Source organism: Lepisosteus oculatus, chromosome 10, assembly GCF_040954835.1.
Source record: "Lepisosteus oculatus isolate fLepOcu1 chromosome 10, fLepOcu1.hap2, whole genome shotgun sequence".
NCBI lineage: Eukaryota > Metazoa > Chordata > Actinopteri > Semionotiformes > Lepisosteidae > Lepisosteus > Lepisosteus oculatus.
The window spans coordinates 23,344,161-23,361,332 of NC_090705.1; the positions used below are offsets into that span (position 1 = coordinate 23,344,161).

Sequence of the window (17,172 nt, forward strand, 5' to 3'; positions counted from 1 at the left end):
GTTTGCTCTTGTCAACTCATGGCTGTGTTGTCATCCATGTTTGGAAGGAAACCATAATGAGATTCCTCTATATCCACACCTCTGTGTCTGACAGAGAGCTTTAGAGACTGATCTGAATTGTGTTAATTTTGAAAATAAAAATGTGGATTTGAAATGAAAGAAAAGAAAAGCTGCATTTCAAATTGGTTTCACTGCTTCCTTTGAACTTAATCTCCCTGCTGATTTGTGTTTGATGCATTTTGTCATTTACCTGCAACCATGACTCACAGAAGAGAGTTTCTCTGATGAGAGGTTTGATTGGATGTTTTCTTTTTCAAAAATTCAAAGAGACTGCAATGATTGATGGTTGTATAATAAATATGGAAACTTTTATTTATATTAAATAAAAACACGTAAAATGTGATTACATGGTAGATTGCAGCCAAACAGCATTATGTTGCTTTCAAACACTAATCCCTCTCAGTGCTAGGAAACATCAGTGATTAAACTTTTGGCTTGGATTGGAAAGCTGGAAGGGTGAAAAATAATGATTTAACACATAAGAAATTAAAACATTGTATGCCACGGTACCTCAATTAGCACTGTTAACTGATTCCAGAGCTTCAAAAACAGAGTTAACTAGAGCACTTATAACATTACTTATTTGGAAAGCATTTCTATTGGGGTTACTTACTGTACGAGCACTTCCTTGGATATCATTATTCAACACAGTGCAATACAAGTACAGTTGCATCCATCCATTTTCTAACAGTTTTATCCAGTACAGGGTTGAGGGGGAAGCCTCACTCGGAGCCATATGTCCTGGATGGGACACCAGTCCTTTGCAGGACAGACCCAGACTGCACACACACTCATGCCATGGCCTGTGTTCCCATAAGTCAGTGAACTTAACCAGGATGTCTTGGGACTGTGGGAGGAAACTGGAGCACCTGGTGGAAACCCACACAAACAGAGAACAAATAAAAACTCTAAGCCGAAAGCACCCCAGGAATTGAACCAGGGCCCCAGCAGTGTGAGGTAGCACACCCGTACCGCCCCCGAGTAGTTACATAAAATGTACACGGCATCCAAGTAAATCCTCCATTGAAGTAAGCTGGCTCTCGCCAGTGAGCCGCGTCAGCTCTTGCCTGTTTGCCACCGCTGGTGCTGCGTTTCCCTCATTCCAGTAGGGGGCGGCATACAAGGGGGAGGACCTGCCGCTGGGAAGACAGACCTGGCTTGGGCTCAGTCCTCCCCAGGGGCAGCAGCTTCTTTGTCAGTGAGCAGCCCTCGCCGTTCACTTCCTTCAGAAAGCAGCTGTTCGTGTACGGTGAAACCGCACAGCTTTAATCCCTCCACCGCTGTGCCGTGCGTGATATCCAGAGTCACTGTCCGAGAGGGCCTGAAAGACAGTATATATACAGTGTTCTGTACAGCTTTGTTAATAGATTACTACAGGATGTTTTATTTTATACAGTAAAGGTCCTTTAGTACAGTAATCAATTGCCATCTGCAAAAGTTAAAACCTTTCAGAGAAATGGGGTTAGGGGAACTTGGGGTTAGTTGCAATTCAACCTATTAAAATTCATTAAACATATTTTATACCAATAATAAACTAATTCATGTCAGAGTAAAGAAAAACATTTTAGAAATAATATTGTATAGACAGTTTTTTAAATGCATTTCATACATTTATAGTGGTGATGCCGTCCAGGTCAGGTTGAGTGGCAGGTACAAAATCTTAAGTGGCGTCTCTGTTCCACTGCTTACACTCACTCGGATAGCTTCCTCACTTTTGTACATTGTACCAAATGCACATTCATTCATGCCAAACAATCAACAGCGCTATTACTATTCATCTTTTGTCAAATGCTTTGGCCACATTTGAATTAATTTATTATTATTATACCAATGACTGTCACTTTATTTGTCCCAGTCACTAGAACGTCTTTGCACAGTTAGATATGAAGAACTATCAAAGTCCAATGAGATAATCTACGCTAATACTCGCAGATCACTTACGAATGTGAGAGAAATTGCGGACACATCTCGAGTTGGCACGCTCACAGCCCACGGGTGCTTCTTGAGCTGGCGGATACTGAAAACTGGGAATTGCGCAAAGCTGGATGGGAAAGAGAAAATTCAGTAAGGAAATCTCGTAAAGTGAATCGGCACATAGCAAGGGATAACTGTTGTGATGCGGCTTTGTGCAGGTCCACAAAAGAGGCACAGATTCTAGCAGCTGATCCTGCTCCAGTGATTCCTGGGGTCCTGTCAAATCATCTGTGATATGAGCGCCGCCATCTTGTGCAAGGGGAGGAACCCTCTTGGTTTCTGACCCTCGCAGATTCACACTGGATAGTTAAAAATGTACATTTGCTATTAAAAAATTGCAAACGGGAAAATTGACTAAGACACATCAAATCAAATCAAAAATCAAATCAAAGTTTATTTATCAAATGCACAACAGTATGGCGTGCAGCAGTAGTTGCTGGCAATGAAATGTCTTTTTCTGAAAGCTCACAAAAATTACGAGAATCACAAAAATCACAAAAACACAAAAATCACAATATTGAGGTTACATTTTTTAAATTGAATACAACTCAATGTGAGTAGAGCTGTTATGTCTCCATGGTGTATGCAATATATACAAGTAGTGCAGTTATGCTGAATATAGTGAGAATTGTGTGTCCATGTAGCCATTACAGGTGATTTGCTAAGGAGCATATGATGTCCGAGGGTTCAGATTTAATACGTACGAAGAGGAGATATTAAAAGTCATCAAAATCCTCATGAATCTTCTTTCCCGAAAACCTCAGTCAATGGTCATCCTGAGCTAAGTTAGGTCGAATTGTTTAACACCCTTTTTGAGTGTATATGTGATAGAAGCACCTCTGTGTTCTGTCCAAAATTCATTTCTGTATACATTTACTGTATTTCTATTCAGAATTTAAAAGACTTTAATTGATCGTGAGTGAAATAACTCATGACAGATGGATGAGTGATGGTGTTATTAATAGATGGTCTGGTTGTTTTGCTCACCCAGGATGATTGAGGATAAGCTGGGTATCTCTTTTCCCTTAGTCCAGGGAGAGGGATGGAAGAGTCCTCACAAACTGCTGTCACCCTGCCTCTCTCAGATTCCTTTAAGTGTGTTGCTCTCTCTTGCTCCAGACGAAAATCAAAGACGATAAGATAATTAAAAAATATATCTGCACTTTTTGTAATGGGATTAAAGATGTTTCTTTAACAAAGGAATTAATTCTTCAGGCACTTGGATTTTGCAGGATTTTGGTTAGCTGTTTGGAGGGAATTACATTTTATTTTATTTAGCGCTTTAAAATGTAATTGCCAAGATATTTTTGGTGTAAACATGGAAAGTTGATAGTTCAGAAACTTGTTGCTGGCACAAGTCCTGATACACACAGGAAATGACTCACTACAGGAGGACACTGGAAAGATGACTGTCCTCAGGCTTATGAGCTTCTAGGTTTTAAATAGACATCCTATACAGTGCAAAAGAAAGCTGGTATTACTGGTCCTGCAAACTTTACCATCTGGCTTAGTACATTAATTCCTATTGATTTCTCTTCCAGGAATCAGCGCTTTCCGATCACCTATTTGAATGCACAAGAGAAGCTGCAGTCCATTCACTGCAGTCTGCAGAGTTTCTGCTTCAGACACAGAAATTGAAAGAGAGATTATTCTGAAAGCCATGGTTGATCTGAGCAAATCATCTCTGAGTTCGTCTCGTCTATTATTGATGAGATACAAGATTAGCTGAGGCTGTGACACAAATGTCTGAAAGCTCCCGTGCGATGTGGTGTTTCAAGCATCAAGGACAAGACAAATCAAAGAGCTTCAGGATCATGCAGTGCAGAGATCTCCTGTTGATTCATTAATTCTGAAAACCTTTTTTAATAGTGTTCATATTGTCTGTCTTTTTTAACTTAAATGAAACTTTATTTAGTGAAATAAGTGTTGGGGATTACTGCTAGTAATTAAGAAAAAGAAGGTTAAAAACATGAAATGGAAGTTGGAAAACCATATATAAATATGGCATTAGTAGCAGGCGGTACATTAGGAAAATAAGCATCTCATCACCTGTCGTCTGAGCAAATCTCAATTACTTGGCCTGTGAATTGTATTTTTTACCATGTTCTTTTTCTGGGATCTGAAGTTTGAAAATGCAAGCAGTTTTAAATCTCAGCCAAAAAGAAGCAAGGTTAATAAAAACTCATTTCAAAGCAGACTTTCTAAAGAAGGGAGTTGAAGAACTTGAGACCTGAGTACTGGACAACAGTAACCAAAATGTTACTGTATAAATCTCACTTCTAAACCTATCTTGATGTACTGGGTAACTAAATCTGTATTCAGTAGATATGCCCATTCATTTCAAAGGTTGTCTTTTGCAAGAGGTTAAAAATTGCTCTGTACAAATAAAAAATATGCCAAAAGTTCCCCAAATGGCTTAATATGAGTTTCTATGCTTGTCGTGCTGAGGCCATGAGGTGCTCTGCACTTTGGGATCAATAGGTTCTGTATTAAAGACTTGGCTCTTTTATTTCATTGTAGGCAAGATGTGTTGGCTTGCAGCCCATTTAATTATCTTAGTAAGGAGAGAGCAGCTTTGCCCACAGTGGAAAACTGAACCCTATGCCTGCCAGACCCTGACCTCTAACTGAAAATGCCTCCCAAGGCAGGCATTGTCACCTCGTTGTGTCACTTTTCTCACAGTTTTGCTTGTCAGAGGACACCAGATTCCTCTTGCCGTTGGTCTTCAGAGGAAAACGGGGGACCACATGAACGCCTCATGTTAGGACCCCCATCTGTGAAATTTGTTTCCTTCACGTGCCTTGAGTCATCTTTCCTGGATGAGCTGCGCTGAGCCGGCCTCTGACTGTGGTGGTTCCCTGCAGAAGCTGATGGAATGAAGCAACTGCCAGCTATCAAAAAATGTATTTGCCGTCCACTTAGAGGAATAGCATTGTAAAAGGCGTGTGTCCGTTACCACACCATGCTTCTCATCAGTGTCAGCTGTTTCAGTTGTGTTTTTTTTGGTCTTCTATCCAGCCAACCCAGTAGACTGCAGTCCCCCTGCTATTTCACTCAATGCAGCATCGAAGCAGTCAGGCGGCCAGGCAGAGGCCAGAGATATAGGGGCTCTTAGACTCATGTGTAACATCAACGCCATTCTCACACCTCACAGCTGGGCCGTTCCAACAGACCAACAGCCACTCCCTGCTTATTTTCCTGTTTTGTTTGGGTTTTTTTTGAGGTCCTTGCAGTGTATCTCTCTTCTTAAAGACATCAAGCTTTGTTTGCACATTCGGCGAAAAGGGCACTTGGCCGACAAAGTGCTCCTCGTTTCCGCGCCGTGGTTCAGACGCTGCTGAGGTGGCAGAAAAGGCATATCGTCCCCGACGTTTGGATAGCCAAATGATGAAAGAGAAAGAAAGAATGAAAATCCCTCTGGTCCCGGCTGATTTGTTTTCTTAATGAAGAGCGTTAGACTGAGAGGAATTGTTCCTCTGTTCTTAGAAAGGTGTGGAGGCTGCAGCTCAGATAACACTGACTTCTGGAAGTCCCAGCCTGCAATGTCGGAATGTTTTTTATAGGTTTATCTGTAGCTTGCAATCAGAAGCTAAACACAAAATACTTTTTTCTCCCATTAGTACAATTTGCACAAGATTTTTATTCTTGATGTCTTACAGAAATATCGGGGGATTCCCAAGTTCACTTAGGATCAAGTTAAAAAAAGAGCTTGTAGGCATTATTCTAGACTTCTGTTGTTTAGTATTAATAACTCTCTTCTTGTTCTCTGGACATAAAGAGATTATTCTCTGTAAAATCACATTCAAGCTCTCTCGTCTGCTGACGTTGGTCTCCGACAGCCTTGTTTGCCTTGTTTCTTCTCTGATTTCTTTCCTAAAATAAAAAGCCTTTCAGGCTGTGCACACCGGTGAGGCTTTTTAGTTTTTCCAGTCATGTCCTAATGATTTTATGAGGGTACGTGTTATTTTGACTGTGTTGCTTTTTGACTCTCCTAAGGTGACCAATTTTCTGATATCTAATTTGTCGTGTTTACAGCATCTGCACTGGCAGTCCTGTTTCTCAGGGTAAGGTGTTGGGTTGTTTCATAACTTGGCACCCCAGTATCCCTTGTCTTGCAGGGACCAAGTGAGGCCAATGATAGTTGTTTCTGGTCTAATGCTCAATAACAGCACAAATCTTGCTTCTTATGGTAGAAGCATGCGAGACTCATGTTAGCCTCTGACAATGGGCAACAGTGATGTTTTCTCAATGTTCTGTGCTCATAGGTAGGTCGTGCAACAAACTGTATGTGGTTATTGTTATATGAACATACTGTATTGTTCTGTGCAATGATTCAGACACTGCTAAGGTGGCCAAATTGGAATATCAGCTCTGGCATTTGGACAGCCAAGTGATAAAATACAAAGAAATATTTAATTTCTTTCCTTACATAGCAAATAAGATGAGGCAATTCTATTGGGCTCTTTGGCTGGACTTGTACCCTTTTTAAGAAGTCTAGCAGTCCTTCCAGCAAACAGCGGAGCATCAGAGTCCATGTCTGATCTGCTCTCTGTAGAGCAGACTGGCATGTTGGCCATGGCGTGTCTCACTGATGAAGCAAAGCTGTGTTGCTGCAGCGCATCTCCAGGGGAGCTTCGTGCAAGGGAAGGGTGGAAGTGCGAATGGCCCTGCCCTGTTAGCCACTGTCTTTTCTTGACCTGCCTGTCCATCAGATTTCCTGAAGAGGCCGCTGGAGCAGTATGTGCGGAAGCTGGAGGTGCCAGTGCGCGTGGTGCGGATGGACCAGCGGTCAGGCCTCATCAGAGCCCGGCTCAAGGGGGCCTCCATCTCCACTGGGCAGGTCATCACCTTCCTGGACGCCCACTGTGAGTGCACTGTGGGCTGGCTGGAGCCCCTGCTCGCCCGCATCAAACTGGACAGGTAGAGTACAGCTCTGTTTCTGGATATAAAAAAAAGCCCAACATTGTGTGAGGGTTTAATTTGGTTTCTATGTTGCAAAGTTTTGAAGACAAGGTAGGTTCATCGAGATGGGTGACCAGTATTGGGTTCATTACATTGTCAGATCTGCATGTCCAATGTCTTTGTTAGATCTTATTGTATTTTTGCAGTCTGAATATTGTTTGCCTTCCATTCTGTATGCATTTTATTGTAAATTACTGTTTAATTTCTGAATTTTGAGTCTGTGGTTTTGTACAGCATCATTTTTATGTCATTTGAATCGCTATGTGATCCTTTGGGTCGTCTTGGGTAAAGGTGTCTACAAAATGATTTATCGCCATCTGGGACACCTGTCTGCAAGTGACGCTTATATAGAGCTGCCTAGCCATTCATAGCAAAAAGAAATATTAAATATTAGCCAAATTAAAATGTCTTTCAATTCTTTATTTGAAATCTAGATTTTATTCCATATGTGGCAAAAATATAACTGGGATTTAAGCACTTCTATTTAAATTGAGAGGTTTTTCAGAATTTCCTTGTTATTTACAGTAAGTATTCTCCAGGACTTTATGCATGTAATATTTCGGGGAGTCTCGGGAAGCCACTTCACACAGCTGATGTGATGTTTTCTTTTTTTTTGCCTCGTGACATTTTGCCGCAGGTGGCGTTTGAATCCCAGCTGAGTGCGCGGCACAAACTGCGGCTCATGTACCTGTAGGAGCCTTCAGCTGGCTGCCATGCCACTAACTGCTAACGAGCTCCAACGCGTCTCATGATAACTCTTTTGTGTTAACGCATCTGTTACCGATAGTGTCAATATATACAGTAACACACGTGTGGATTTCTTACAATGAACAGTACTAATTAAAATACACAGCATAAAGGTCAAAGAAGCTGAAAATGAAGATGTGGTGGACTTCGACATCGACAGGAGAAGGATTGCTCAATGGCAAGACGTTGGGGGTTGATGTTCTGTGCCAGGATGAGAAGAAAAACATTTGGGGTTAACTTAAAAAAAAAATGGCTATAGCTCTGACTGGCTACTGAACATCTCTAAGAAAACACGGACACTAGAGAACACATCTTTCAGAATACACTGCTGGAACAGGATGTTGAATGCTGCCTCTTCATTTTTGGTCCCTTTCCGTACCCATTTTCACCTGCTCCGTCTTTTGATCTCCTGTGCTTTTATATCTCTTTCTCTCTCTCCCTCTTAACTGCAGATGGCTCAACAGCTGTTTCTTCTTCCTGCTTCTCAGTGGGGAATTAACTTTTACTCGTTCCTTAACATTCAAATGGTGTTCATCTTCCTTAACATTCTGAATGCACTTACCTATAGCTGACTGGATTAAAACCTGGTAGACAATAGACATAGACTAAGGACGTGTTCCTTTTTGATCCAAACAAGTTCCTACTTAACAGGTTGCCTCATGCCCATTAAATTTCTTCTTTACATGTAATGCAGTAAAATGATATTCGATTGTTTTACGCTTGTTAAATAACACAGATAAGTAGTAGGTTATTGGAATTATAGTTCACAAATAAATACAGCTGACTGGTCACATGATTTTATCAGCCTTAAATACTGCCCCCAACTTCTGATCAAATGAAAAATTAACTTTCAACTCCATAATGAGTGCAGATAGGTTCATGGTTACTGCAGAACACAAAGGGACATTATGGTCTTCCCTTTGACCTACTTTAGATCTTCTTTTTCAACTTCAGAGTCAAAATCTTTTTAACTGCTTACGAAGTGCACATGTCATGGTTGTTTTGGAAGTCACATAGGAAGCCATATGTGTCTAAAAACATCCTTGCCCATGAAAAGGATATACAGTATCAGCTTGGCGACCAGTGATCACCGTTTGCAGTTATATTTGTTTTTTCCGAGGGTGGGTGGGTTGACCTGCCATCCCTCGTTTTTAATACCATCAGACTAGGTTTCGAACGGGGTAGATTTCTCCTGACCTGGTTGCTCAATGACAAAGGGAATCGACTAACTGGCTATTTACCGCAAAATAATCTGAAATTGAAGGTAATTACCTTACGCTGGTAGTTGTCTCCATTCTGAGAGCTGTCCTCAGAGTGGGAAAGGTGAAATTTTATGTACAAATGTACTTGTAGTTCTATTTTTAACCTTATTTTTGCATTAGCGTTATTGTATTTGAAACTTAGAGGTGTCAACCTTCCTATTTATCAGAGAGAGCAGTTGACGCCATTTGAATTCTTGTATTTTTCCTTTGTGGAGGACTGGAAAGTGAAAGGCTACTTTGGCCGCGAAGCCGTGAAGCGCACATGGCCGCACTCTGGGCTGCGGATGTGAAGACGCACCAGGGAATTCCTCTTCAGTGTCAACACCACAGTCCGCCAAAGTGTCTTGTATCCTGCTATGATATCCTGTTCCAATACTGTATTCGGAAAGCCGTGCTCTCCAGTTTCCGTGTTTGCTTATCATATCTGAGAGGGACTGCTCGGGCGACCTTGTTCGGCTCCCCACCATTAGTCATTCTAACAAAAACAAAAACCACTCAATAGCTGTTAGGCTTATAGCTAGTAAACCACAACCTGCCGTCCTCTACTGACATGTCAGCAATAACTTAACCAGGGTGGCATTTTGATTTTCTTATACTCTTGGGCTCACACTAACCAGAAGGTCTTGGAATGTGAAATATGACCTATCCTTTTAAGTGTATCAAAGCCAAAACAAAGTGTAGAAAAAAACGGTGTCTACTTCACGAGTCAGCATGAGAATATTTTATATTAAGGACCATATAGTGTCGTTCCAACCTGTGCGTGTTCATCATCAGATGATATCAAATGATTACCTGTTAAGAGCTGTTTAGTCAGAAAAAAGGGAGCAGTCTTAATTACTAAGTTGAGAAAAGCCTGCATAAAGGGTACATGTCTGCATGCTGAAGTTGTCCATTAATGTAACTTAATGTATTTTTAAACCAAGCCCTGAGTGCATAGAAAAGCAGAACGCAAGCAGATCAGTTACTGGTGGCAGTTACAACTGGTGATTAAAGGCCCAGCTGGAACAAAAACCAGCAGAGAGAGGGGTAATCTAGGACTAGGATTGAGAACCACTGGTTTCTGTGGTTAGAATGCTTATTATTTTTGTTATTTGTTCTTTAAAGTTTTTTTAATACGTGTTTTGTTAGTGGACTGATCATTTCAGCCTCCTTTAGCACACAGTCTTCACAACCCCAGTCTTCAGAAGCAGCTGGGTCTTGTGAACATTCATCCAGTGCAGTTCTGAAATTCTCAGTGATTTAGTTGATAAAGAATGTTGTTTTTCTATACTTACTGTGAACAGATCTAGTTTTCAAATTACATTGAGACTTAACATTTGAGGATGTTAGTTCAATCAAGGGCCTGCAATTGATTACAAATAACTATTCTCATAATCACTATAAATGCAATGTCATAGAATATATATTAACTTTATTCAGGTATTTATTGGTCAAACTTAATCCGGTGTCTGTAGACTGTACTACATGGAAAATCAGTTTTTTTTTGTATGGGAAAAAGAACTCAGGATGGACAGTTGTGATGAACAAAGCAAGTCCATGAATTAAAAAATGCTGATTATGTGTACTGTAGGTGTTCTGCTATGATTGTGTAATTTTCAGGTCAGAAAAAACAGGATTCATTTAAATTAAATCCCACCTTGTGAAATCCCATACAGTCCTAAAGCTGCATGTTATCTGCATGTGGACATGTCATTTTGTTTTTTCCTAAATAATCTCAAATAGCCTTAAACAATTTCTAGGATCATGCCACTATCAGTGGATTAAGCTAAGCCAACTACTGTAGTTCTAACAGAAGGCACTTTGAAATGGTCTTCTTTTTGTGACCTTAATGTAATAAGGTGGAGAATAAGTGGGTCTCTCATCAAAGAGTTATTGAGTAAAATTGATTGTACTTTCATGGAAATTGCACATAAATTTTACATGAAGTTCACACTGTATTTCTTCTAGGATTGTATTGCTAGGGCTGTCGAGACTGGCTTCTGTGTGACTTTCTTCTCACATTTACAGAAGTGCAATATACAACAGCTCTATTCATTATTGAAAACCTTTTTGCAAAATTAAAACACAAATTAATATGACACGAATGTCCTCTCTGAAATATTCCCCCATTTTAAGTGCTCATGGGTTAATCCCCACCTTCTAAGGTCACAGAAAAGCCGTATTCTTTCCATAAGTTTAGCTGATTGTCATGTGAGTAAATAGTGGAAAGTCTGTTTTGTTTCTGTTTAGAAAGTTCAGTTTAGAGCTGGAGGGACTGAGGCTAGGTTATGAAGATGCAGCTGTAGAAGGAAGGTATCTTAATTGAACCTCCAGGGTAGGTCTCTGTATTTTTTGTTTCAAGGTCTCATCCTAAGGCTGAATGTGATTGCACTCTCCTCCTTCGAAAGAGCTGGTTAATGTAGATGGGGCAGTAAATCCATGCTAGAAAGCAGCCTTATCCATGCCCTTTGTGTGCTCAGACAGAGTGGCACTGCACTAACTCAACTGTATGGTGCTGGAGAATGCAGTGTTCTGACCCCAGTTGCACACTTGATGAAGAGGAGATTTGGGGTTCCGGAATGCTGCTTATAAAGCTACTTTTTTTTCCTAGGAGGAATATAAATCTAGGACCCCTGGACCACAGCATAAATGTAATAATGTGCCTAAAGAGATGTGTTATTTATGCAGCTCGAGCTAAATGCTTGTCATGCTAATGAATCAGGTGGTTATTTTGGAAGAGCTCTAGTCTGGGAGGCCAAGTGTTGAAAATAAGTCACAGAAATCCGCTCACTCAAAGAGACATGCTGGAGAAAGAAAATAAATAGCCGGTCAAAAAGCCATAGGGTTTAATTTCTTTGCTGTTGTTTGTTTGCACAAACAGAGTATGGAACAAGCATGTTCTCTCAAGTAATAACTGGAAAAAATAGCATTTTCTCTGAGCCTAAATCTTCCCACTGTTATCCTTTTTGACTCACTCTGCTTGTAATACAGAATCATTATTGTTATTTCAGTTGTACTGTATGATGTAAACGTACATTAAGCTTACATTAGTCAACAGTTTCAAGTGTAGCAGTTTTTATTTTCTAACCTTTAATAAGCTTAGATTATTGATACAGTTTTTTCTTTTTGGAAAACCTAAAAATAAAGCATATACAGGTAAGTGTAAAAAATCAGCACCACCCTAGCTTTTTTTAAATCAGAATTATTTGAGTTACTCCTAACTAATCAATACATTTTTGTGTTCAATTTAAAAATACATAATGTGGGGCTTTGCCTTAACCATAGAGGAATTACAAGTTGCCTCTGAATGGAGAGAAAGGAATACAATGAATTCAGAATCAACACTATCTCTCCATTATAACAACTGCAGCTTACACATCCATACAATGAATAGACTGCCATGAACTCTGCAATAACTGAAGTTATTTATATGAATGTGTCAATCACCTGTATTGTGGAGCCTCGTGTCTTCCTGTTAGATTGACTCTGGGCTGGACAATCACAGCTCAATAGCACCGGTGTAACAATCCGGCAAAGGCTTCAAAACATTTACTGTATCTACCTCACCTTATTTCCTTTTTCCTCAAAAAGCCTAGTTAGTTGTTGAGCTCAGTGGCTCTGCAAAGCAGTCTGATTATGGGGACAGACAATACTCTGTTTTTTGATGCACAAAAAAAAGTGAAAGTGTGTTTAAGGTTGTAGCCGTTCTGGAGCCTGAAGAGCTCACTGTCATGTTTGGTCTTCTTAGACAGATTGTGATTTTAAGTGCACTGTCAGGTAGTTGAGTGATGCATGGACTGTAGCCCTGCTTATAGACCCTCAGCTGCCTACACTGGCACAAAATCCCAGTTCCATCCCCACGTAGTCACATTACTACCTTTATAACAATGCACAGTGTACAAGGGGCAACTCTGACCTCAGTTACTGAGTGGAAGAATTCTAAGTACAGATCAGGTGCTCAAAGCCTTTTATTCCAGAACTGTTATTGTTTTACAAAATTAGAATCTCCAGTTATTTTTGACAAATTTTCCACGTGTCAGCCTGCCCCTACAAACCCTTCAACTGAACATGGGAGAATAAGGAGGTGCAGACAGACTTTTCTGACACACCCAGCTTTGAGTAGCTCGTCTTTTGGCTTGTCCCAGGCACCACAGCCCCGTGCTGGAGGTTTAAGTGCTGATTGGAAAATGAGCCGAGAGAGCCCTGACCAACCAACTCCCCTCTACCCTCTTGGGTTATCCCTGTCACAGTTGACTAGTGACATCTCCTAGGCTTGAACGCGCATTCGCATGAGCCCTGTTACCAGATGAGCTTCTCGAGAGGCCCCATTTCACAAGTGTTATTGAGCTCATTTCCATCCATCTTCTAACAGTTTCTTCCGATTCAGTATTGTAGGGGAACCAGAGCCTATCCCAGCAAGTAATGGGCACAAAGCAGGGTACACCCCTGAACAGGATGCTGGTCCATCATAGGGCACACAGACACAAACATAAGATCACTTTATTGGCCATATACAATTTCTTGTATTAAGAATTTGTCTTTTTGCATACCCCATCTTGCTCTCCATGAGACACACAGACAGGGAGAGAAGCTTCAGGTCAGAGCGCAGGGTCAGCCATTTATACGGCGCCCCTGGAGCAGGTGGGGTTAAGGGCCTTGAACAGGGGCCCAACAGAGCAGAATTCCTATGCCAGCCACGGGAACCGGCAACCTTCCAGCCACAGGTGTAGAACCTTAGCCATAGAGCCACCGGACCACCCCACGCACACTCACACCAGGCAGGTTTTGCCAGAACCCCATTTACTAACCAGTACATTTTTGGATTGTGGAAGGAAACCAGAGCACCAGGAGGAAACCCAGACAAACACAGGGAGAACTTAACACAGGTAGCACCCCAGTCCCCAGCACTGCGAGGCAGCAATGCTAACCAAAACACCCCTGTGCCGCCCTCATTTCCACCCACGACCACAAAACAATGAAAACCGTAACCTGGCCAATTCATTAAAGTGGTCTGATTACATTCTTTAGATTATCTTTCTGTCATGCTTTGGATTAATAAGCAGTTCATTTGTCCACCATATGAAGTTTCACCCTTATAACCATCCATTAATATTCGGCTACATTAGATGCAGTCACAATTGAAGGTATTTATTTGCATTTTAGACAAAATATTTAATACAAATATTTCAGGTACTGTATCTGTTTTTTTTTTTTTAAATAATAGGTGCCAAGGTTTGCAGTCAGAGTGGTAATGAATTCTGTGGGGAAAAAATGGAATTAAAGTCCAATGAGCTGCCATTAGAGAAAGGCTGGGAGAGAAGAGTAGAGGGTGGGCATTTAATTACTTAAGTGTCAGCCCCCTCCGCAGGTGAGAGAGTGGCTGTGTGTTTCTCAGCTCGGCGTCTGGCAGTGCTGGGACATCAATCACCCCAAAGGGGGACGAGTCTCAGATACTGGGTCTGCTGCATTCTACTGTAGGTTTCAGGGCTAAGTTCTCTACATGTTCAGTGGGGGATAAATGCAGCATTCTTTATCTTGGGTGACAAAATATCCCTGGATAAGAGGATGTATTTAATTACAAAATAACTGCCCTGTTTTTTTTAAGTATGGGAGTGATCAGTTGCCAAGGGGCCTGGTATACACAGTAAAGTAATTGACTAGGACCAGTTTTTCCAAATAATAATGAATGTAGTCAGCTTGCCTGCGATTGCTCAACCCTGCCAGAGAGTTCTTAAAGACATTCGTATTCCACAATGTGCCATAAAAATATGATTTTTGACAGGAGTGAGCCATTTCTAACACAAGCCTGCTTTCAAAAACCAGTGGTAAATTAAGTGGTGCGGTGAAAAAATTGATTCTTTGTTTTCAATACCAACCGGTTGTATATTGCTTTCCACAGAATAAAAAATTACACATATTATACTTGGTATAAAATCCCTTCTAACTTTGCTTAGGAAGTGTTTTGTATTTTGGTCATGCATTTCTGTGAAATACAGCTAACCAATTACCCAACTGTGAACTGTGTTCCTGCATTTTATTTATTTTTTTGTATTATGTTCCGCATTTAGTTTTTTCTGTGAAATGAAAGCCCGTTTTGTGACGTACTTGTATAAAGCACTTCTGTAATGTTATCTCTTATACTTAATACTCAGGACCTAGCTCAGACTCTCAGAAGACAAACTTCCCGATCAAAGGCCTCTTCCTTTAAGTAGTAAGATATGAACTTTTAAGGTCACATTGTTAAATTTGTGCATAAAATGCACTGTGACCAAAAATCTTTGGGTGCTTTTTTCCCCATTCCCCATTTTTTCAAATTCTTCTAGCTTTTGCTTGAACGAGTGTGTGTAGAATGTGTCTTAGGCCTCTTAGAAGTATATGAATGCATTTCCTGCAGGGAATTTTGATTTATGACATTAATTAAAAAGAACAATTAAGACAATTTCCTCTGCCCAGAGCTACTCATATTTTAATCAGTAGGTCTGGCATTTTGTCTTGTGACACACTTGCAGTTTCACTTATTACAGCAGTTTGGCTGAAGCTGGACATCTCTGGGGAAACATGGACCTTAAAGTCTGAATTGAAAGAGAAAAATTCATTCAAAGGGCTTCCATTATGGTGTGACACAAAAACCCAATTCCCCTCTGCATCATTAGGCCTTAAAACACAGAGAACCAGAATAGAAAGTAGTTTTCCTCTTTCCTGTTCATTTTCCTTCTATAAAACTAATTCCTTGGTGTCAGTTTCCTGCTTCATTTTGTAGTGCACCTTCAGGGATTCTACTGTTTCAGACACTCAGATCATTTCTCCTTCAGTCTCTACCGCCTGGGACTCTCTGCCTGATCAGGGATATCTGTTGATATTGTGCATAAACAACCACGTCAAAACTCCTTCCCATCTTCAAATTAACCATCAGTAAAGAAAATAGTTCGTACAAAAGTCCCTGCTGTCTTTTGTTCCTTAATATAAATTATTATACCTCAGGAAGAAGTAGTAGTAGTAAAAATAATTTTATCAACCGGTGGTTTTTACTTTGCTGTCCAGCAAACATTTTTTTTTCCCATCTTAACTTGCAGCCTTATCAGTTTTTACTTGTTGTGAGAGATGGAAAAGAGGTGATCAAGTGCTGTGGCACTGACCTGAGTCACCCTGTGTACCCGCTGTGCTCTGGTGGGTCCCTCATATTCATTCTGTATCTCAGATGTGTGATTTGCACATAGTAGAGCAATAAGGTATCATTCTGTTTAGATTGCAGTCATTATAGGTGAACTTTCTATTCCTCCACAAGATTGCATGATTAAATTGGCACAATGCACATTATGGGAGATGAGGTTCATGCCTGTACTGCCATTGATGTTGCTTGAGCGCCCGCAAAATCATACAATTTTGGTCACCATGTTATAGAAAAGATATACAGTAGCTGCTCTGGAAGTTCTGCTCTCTTTCCAGAGAAGAGTAACTCTTCAGGGGTTTTAAGGGAATGTCCTGCACTGACAGGCTGTAGGAACCAGACCCTTGAGTCTTGAACAGAGAGTACTATGAGGGAAACTGATAGTACACTGAAGTTTACAAAGTCAGCCTAGCAGGTTTCTTCAGAAAGGGCAGTTAAACATGAACCAGAGAACACCACTGGAAACTTTGGGGACGTGCATTTAAAACCAAGAAAAAGTAGCACTTCTTTACCTAAAGTGTGCAGGGAGTGAGGAACAAACAGCCCAGCCATGTTGTTGAAGCCAATACACTGTCTCCTTTAAAGACTGGATGTAGGCCTTAGATTTATTCATTGCTGACTACAAAATGGGCTAGGTGGTCCAAAAAGTCTCTCTTTTGTAACCTGTCTGATGTTCTCATGACGTTCTTCACCAAATAATCATCACTATTTAATGCAGCAACATTTAACCTTATTTCTCTTTTAACAATGTAAAAAAGTTTATGCTGTTTTCCTTTACTTTGTTTTTAGTCTTTTCTGTATGACCCTCTCTGTTGGTTTCTTTCAGCATCTGTCTGTACAGTATGAAGGTTATTAAAATAGAGGGTGCAACATTCCTGAAGATGAGATACTGTGGCTTTTTCAGCACCCTGTATATACTGTGTTTGTTAGACATAGTATACAGAATATGATTTTCCCTTTTACCAATAAGGAAAAAGGATAGACTCTGTATTTCTACATGCTTTAAATTATTCTGCACCT

At 40.6% G+C, this 17,172-nt stretch overlaps 1 protein-coding gene across 6 annotated transcripts in view; it reads left to right on the forward strand.

The window, feature by feature from the left end:
* galnt1 (UDP-N-acetyl-alpha-D-galactosamine:polypeptide N-acetylgalactosaminyltransferase 1) overlaps nt 1-17,172 on the forward strand; it is a 202,288-nt gene that overhangs the window by 146,830 nt on the left and 38,286 nt on the right. For all 6 annotated transcript variants that reach the window (XM_069195001.1, XM_069195002.1, XM_069195004.1 and 3 more), the window contains one exon: nt 6,747-6,954. In XM_069195001.1, the coding sequence (XP_069051102.1) occupies nt 6,747-6,954 (208 nt within the window). The remainder of the gene's footprint in view (nt 1-6,746; nt 6,955-17,172) is intronic.